General features: G+C 40.7%; 1 protein-coding gene across 1 annotated transcript; it reads left to right on the top strand.

Moving 5' to 3' along the window:
- Nucleotides 1-1,638: 1,638 nt before the first annotated feature.
- On the top strand, nucleotides 1,639-3,460 carry LOC117627862 (phospholipase A1-Ibeta2, chloroplastic). Its single transcript, XM_034360129.1, has one exon. It carries the CDS (start codon nucleotides 1,722-1,724, stop codon nucleotides 3,372-3,374), a length of 1,653 nt encoding a protein of 550 aa, XP_034216020.1. The 5' UTR covers nucleotides 1,639-1,721; the 3' UTR covers nucleotides 3,375-3,460.
- The last annotated feature ends 2,564 nt before the right edge of the window (nucleotides 3,461-6,024 follow it).

Raw genomic sequence — 6,024 nt, 5'->3', positions numbered from 1 at the left:
TTGTATGTAAGTTGTTTCGATAATTGATTTTCCTATCACAATAACGAAGAATCTCTCCTTGAAACTTTTTGACATAACTATTTGACTTGAATATTATCTGGTCTTCGTTCTTTTGATCAGAAAATACTCGTTCAAGATTCAACCCCACAACCCCAAGCCCAAATTTTTTGTGACCTAATTGCTGATCATGCTTTAATGATATGTATACAAAAGATAACATGGTGCTGATGAGCACTTAAGTGCTAATCAATTTGTAAGTTAATACGGTAAATTTTGTAATGACGATAATTGAACGATAAGTAGTTTGAACCTGAAGAAAATATTATCAAGTAAACACAAATATATAATTAACGCCGTATTAATTTACTAACTAATTAACGCTTAAATCATGTGCCTCCTGTTCAAACGTAGAAAAGGAAACACCCACTTGCTATTTTATATATAAGTATATAGGTTTTGGATTTGGAGATAATGGAATTATAATATGATTTTCATAAGTTCTTGCTTTGATCATGATGACCACAACAACCTAACTACTTTTAATAAGAAATGAGTAAACAATATTACCGTATTATTCCATTCATTATCTGTATATTTTTATATTAAAATGAATGATGCTTGCCCAGAGAATGAACAGACAAACCTGAAATTGAGAATTAATTGGTCACAACACATTAATAACTATAACTAAAGAATTAGAAAGTTAAAAAATTTCACTTGCAATTTAAAACAAATTTAATCACATTGACTTTCATCTTAGATGTGATTGATAATGTAAAGTTGTAAAATTTATCAAGTGTGTTCACTAAATAATATGTTAGTGTATGCGTCAATAAACTCATAGTTACTTAGAATTTGAATCATTTAAATAGTATCTTTCAATCATACTTCATGCAAATCACATTTGACGCATATATAAAAATAACTCATAAAAAATACAAAAAGAAAAATCTATGCGCACGTATCAAACTGTGATTAAGAAGAAAGTAAAAAATTTCCTATTTCGTTTACGAAAGAGACAAGTAGTTTCCATAAAATTCGATCTTCGTACCAATATACCCGTATACCGGTACTCATTAATAAATATGTACACACTGTTGTTCTTCTGTTCTCATGGCTGCTTCTGAGTCGTGTCCGTACACCGTTTCGGCGTTTACCATTTAAATCATTAGACAGAGTGAATAGTTTTTGCTTCTCCACCACCATTTTTCTTCACAGAGAGAAAGTCCACACCACAACAAAAAATAGTCTAGTCAATCTACCACCGATAAGCTGTGTGGCCCAAGTAAGGGCAAAGCCGTCAGATCACTTCAATAGTTTGAATTGAAGTCATAGGGGGGAGGATATTTCAGTCAATGCCAATCCCAGGTGCCCCTCCACGCCCTCCTCTCCCAGACAGCGTCCGAGACTGGACGCAGACTTTTCGGAACGATCCTGGCTTGTGTGTCCAAAAACAATAAACAGCGAAAAGGTCAATAATATTTGTTTCGTACAGAGTCAGATGCCATTTCCGTAATAATGGGAAAAACTATGGGCATTTAGTAAACCAACGGTTTATATATGCCTCCTTTGATCATTTCAAATCCCACTTAATTGTAAATCGACAGTCTCTCTCTCCTCTCGCTCTCTCTCTCTCTCTCTCTCTCTCTCTCTCTCTCTCTCTCTCTCTCTCTCTCTCTCTCTCCTTCCTTAATTGCTCTGCAAACGACTTCTTCTTCTTCATGATGCAAGTTGGATCAACTCTTCCAGCTCACAATCTGAACCTGTCTCTGGCCAGAAGAGCTAGCTTCAGAAACTACACATCTCCATTGAACCCATTAACAAGAACGCCTTCTTCTTGCTCTTACTCTGCTGCAGCCTCTGTTTCTTCACAGACCATTTCTCGCAAAGCCGTTTCTACCTCGACCGAGGCGACCAGGCTCCACCTCGCCAACCTCGACAAGCTCCTCCAGACCCAACCCCCAACCAAAACTCAGCTCGACCCACAACCCGATCTTGAGAATTACAAGGATCAGAATACTAGGTCGGTGGAAAACAGGGGAAAGGGGCTCCTTGAAGGGCTCAATTTGGCCAGGCTATGGCCGCAAGTGAAGGCAGCTGAAGAAATGTCTCCGAGGCACCTCAACCGCCTCCAGCGCCTCTTGTCCAAAACTGGAGAGTACTCTCCGAGGAACAACCTGGGCACCCGGTGGCGCGAGTATCACGGGTCAAATAACTGGGCCGGGCTGCTCGACCCGCTCGACCAGAATCTCCGGCGAGAGGTCGTCAGATATGGCGAGTTTATTCAGGCGGCTTATCATTCGTTTCATTCGAATCCGGCCATGTCAGCAGAGGAGGCTCAATTGCCTCGCCACGTGGCGTTGCCGGATAGATCTTATAAGGTGACCAAGAGCCTTTACGCTACGTCATCTATCGGGCTGCCCGATTGGGTCGATGACGTGGCACCGGATCTCGGTTGGATGACTCAGCGGTCGAGCTGGATCGGGTATGTTGCGGTATGTGATGACAAGCGGGAGATTTCACGGATGGGAAGACGGGATATCGTTATTGCCCTCCGTGGGACCTCCACGTGTCTCGAGTGGGCTGAGAATTTGAGGGCCCAACTCATTCAGATGCCCTCGACCGAAGGTGGAGAGCAAGCACAAGCAAAAGTGGAATGCGGATTTCTGAGTCTTTACAAAACAGGTGGGGAGCACGTGCCCAGCCTTTCCGAGTCAGTGGTGGAAGAGGTCAAGAGGCTGATGGAGCAATACAAAGGGGAGACACTAAGCATAACTGTGACAGGACACAGCCTTGGCGCTGCCATAGCCTTGTTAGTAGGCGACGAGCTCAAGACATGCGCGGAGGAGATGCCATCGGTGGCGGTGTTCTCCTTCGGCGGACCCCGGGTGGGCAACCGGGGCTTCACGAAGCGAATGGACGACAAGAACGTGAAGGTTCTAAGGATTGTGAACTCCCAAGACGTGATCACAAGGGTTCCCGGCATATTCATCGGTGAAGGAGTGCTTGAGGAGAAGCTGAAGAGCGCAAAGGTTGGAGGATTCGTCGACATGATTGACAGGAACATGCCTTTGGCATACTCACATGTTGGGACAGAATTAAGGGTTGACACAAAAATGTCACCTTATTTGAAGCCAAATGCAGATGTGGCTTGCTGCCATGACTTGGAGGCATACTTGCATTTGGTGGATGGGTTCTTGGCATCTAACTGCCCATTTAGAGAAAATGCAAAGAGAAGTTTAGTGAGGTTGCTTCAAGATCAAGGATCTAATGTGAAAAAATTGTATACGAGCAAGGCAAATAACTTGACTAGGTTAAAACTTGAAAGAGAGGGACTGCAAATGGCTTCTTGTTTGCCTAGTCCTTCATCTTGAATCGAGATCAATAAAACTTGGCACATATGTATACTTCTGGCTCAACTTGTCAAAAGCTCTATGTATGTTTTCAGTTTTGTGGTGAATTGGCTTTCATTTCTTGTTCCAAATTGTCTTTCTCAAAACATTAAAAAAATATATTTATTTATTTTTATTCAAACATTAATGGGATTGCTCCACTTACTATCTAAATAGCATATGATAAATCCAAAACCCACAAAAAGAAAAAAGAAAAAGACTAACTGACAGCAAGTAAATTCCAAATGAGCTAACAGCACCAGAGGAACTGGACCAATATGCCATCAGGCATCACTTGCTGAATGGAATATTGAGTCATTCCATTTTCATCTCTATCTGATTCCAAAGCCTCTCTCTGGCAGCTGACGTTTTGTGGTGGTTACCATAAATGTGTGATATCATAGGGATATTTGAAGTCCAGTCATGTGCTTCAAGACATTCTGGGATGCAGAAACTCAATGAAACAGAACAACTGTTTGTTTGTCTATAAAAGACTATTTGTCCAAGCTACTCTTTGCCTTTATCTTCATAAGATCGAATCACGGTACCTAACAAGTACAAATACGGCATATATTCATGGCTTTTGGGAACACAGCCAAATCTTGAGGGCGTTAATCTTTGACTATGTATGGGAAAAGGCCTGACAAGTAAAATTGTTATTATTTATAGCCTTTGCTTCAAGTTCTTAGTGACGATGATCTGAGTGAGAAAAATGCAGCAAACCCAATCAATGAACTCATAAAACCTACCGAGTAACTAAGGGGGCATTTGGTATCACTACTACGTTTTACTATTTGCGCGACAAGATTTTGCGCGACAAATACAAGTTCGTCGCGAAAATGCACTACAGCGAAGGAACAAAAGTTTCGTCGCGCAAAATATTCAAAACTTGCGCGACCAAATTTTTCGAAGCGCAAAACCTCTTAGCGCGACAGAAATTTAACTTCATCGCGCAAAGTGAGGGGAAAAAAACCCGGGTTTTTTTGTTGGCCCCAAACACTTGCGCGGTGAGAAGAATCATCGCGTAAGAAAACCTAGCGTGACTATGGGACACTTCGTCGTGTAAAGGTGAACACAAAACAGTGGATCCCGTTAATTGGTTGCGAAAACTTGTGCGACGACAGGTTTCTTCGCAAAAGACAGCTTAGCGCGACCAAATCGTTTATCGTGGAGTAAGAAACCGAGGGATCATTTTTTTTTTTTGGCACCTAAATAATTGAGGGGGGATATTTTTTTTTTTGGTGCTACGGAAGTAGTTTTCATCGCGTAAAGTTTGATGTCGGTACATTCTTGCGCGACGGAATGTTGTTTTTGCGCGATGATAATTATAATTTGAGCGACGAAAGTTTGTGCGACGAAAATGTCATGCGTGACGCAAAAGTTTAATGTCGACCAATGCTTGCGCGACGAAAAAAATTATTTTGTGCGACGGCAATTTGCGTGACGAAATCAATGGTTCGTCGCGCAAAGTCCTTCTTCTTTATATTAGAATTCTGCCATTGTAGAGGCAGAATGCAAAAAATATAGCATTCTGCCTCTCTCTCAACCTCTCTGCCGCTGACTCTGCTGGGAATTCAGTACGTTCATTGGGTAAGTATTTTTTATCGTTAGTTTAAAAGTATTAATGTAAATTCGTACTAACGCTATTAATTTTGTTCTCGTTAGGGATATTTGTAATTAGTGATGGTGGAGAACGATTGAGAAGGTATTTTATTCGTTTTATATATTAAAAATGTTAAAGTTGGTTTGTTATGTTTATATTTTTTTTGTGAAGTTATATTTATATTATGTTGTTAAATTGTGCGTGACGTAGCACAATGTGTTGTGATGTACGAAGTTAATTGAAATTAACTTCGTACTTTTATTTGTATATTTAGTAACACTTAGTTTCCCATTTGAGATTAGTTGGATTTCGTACATGGATGCGTAAAGCATGACCGCGGTCCAATTAATTCTTGAATTGCCCCATTATTTGGACAATTTGGTAATGCATAGTGTTGTCACGTATCTACGGTTACAGGATTAGGTTTCGATTGTGGAGATTTCGGTGTCATCTCGGTACATTCTTCGGGTGGTACGTAAGTATTTATACCTATGCCCACCTCAAGAACTGTATCGAGATGCTGCCGAAATTCATCAATGTCGAAATCTAATCTCATGTAACCGTAGGTTACGTGATAGGACTATGCATTCCCGAATGGGATAGGGCCCTTACCGGAGGCATAAGGTGACATTATAATTTCTTATGAAGTTGTTGTGATTGTTGTGTTGTTATTGTGGTTTCAAGAATTATGAGCAGAAGGTGGATACATAACCCGAATAGATGATCAGATGAATACTTGGACGGAATCGAGGATTTTATTGAGTTTGCACGTAGACACAACCCGGGTGCAACTAGAATCCGTTATCCTTGTAGGAGGTATAATAATACGTTGTGGGAGACAATTGAAAATGTTGGATTTCATTTAGTAATGAATGGAATGATTGAGACATATAGCATTTGGAACCTTCATGGGGAACAATTAGACCATGCTTCGTCTTCAGATGCCACAAGAATGGATAATGTTGAACCTATTGTGGATCCTAATGATCAAGTCATGGATATTATACAGGATGCTTTTCCATTTGCATC

This window comes from Prunus dulcis, chromosome 5 (genome assembly GCF_902201215.1).
Source record: "Prunus dulcis chromosome 5, ALMONDv2, whole genome shotgun sequence".
Taxonomy (NCBI): domain Eukaryota; kingdom Viridiplantae; phylum Streptophyta; class Magnoliopsida; order Rosales; family Rosaceae; genus Prunus; species Prunus dulcis.
The sequence above is the reverse complement of the archived record's forward strand: the minus strand, read 5'-3'. Positions and strand labels throughout refer to the sequence as shown.

What these genes read in the sequence shown, in the direction of transcription:
- LOC117627862 (XM_034360129.1), top strand. Translation starts at nt 1,722, where the DNA reads ATGATGCAAGTTGGATCAACTCTTCCAGCTCACAATCTGAACCTGTCT.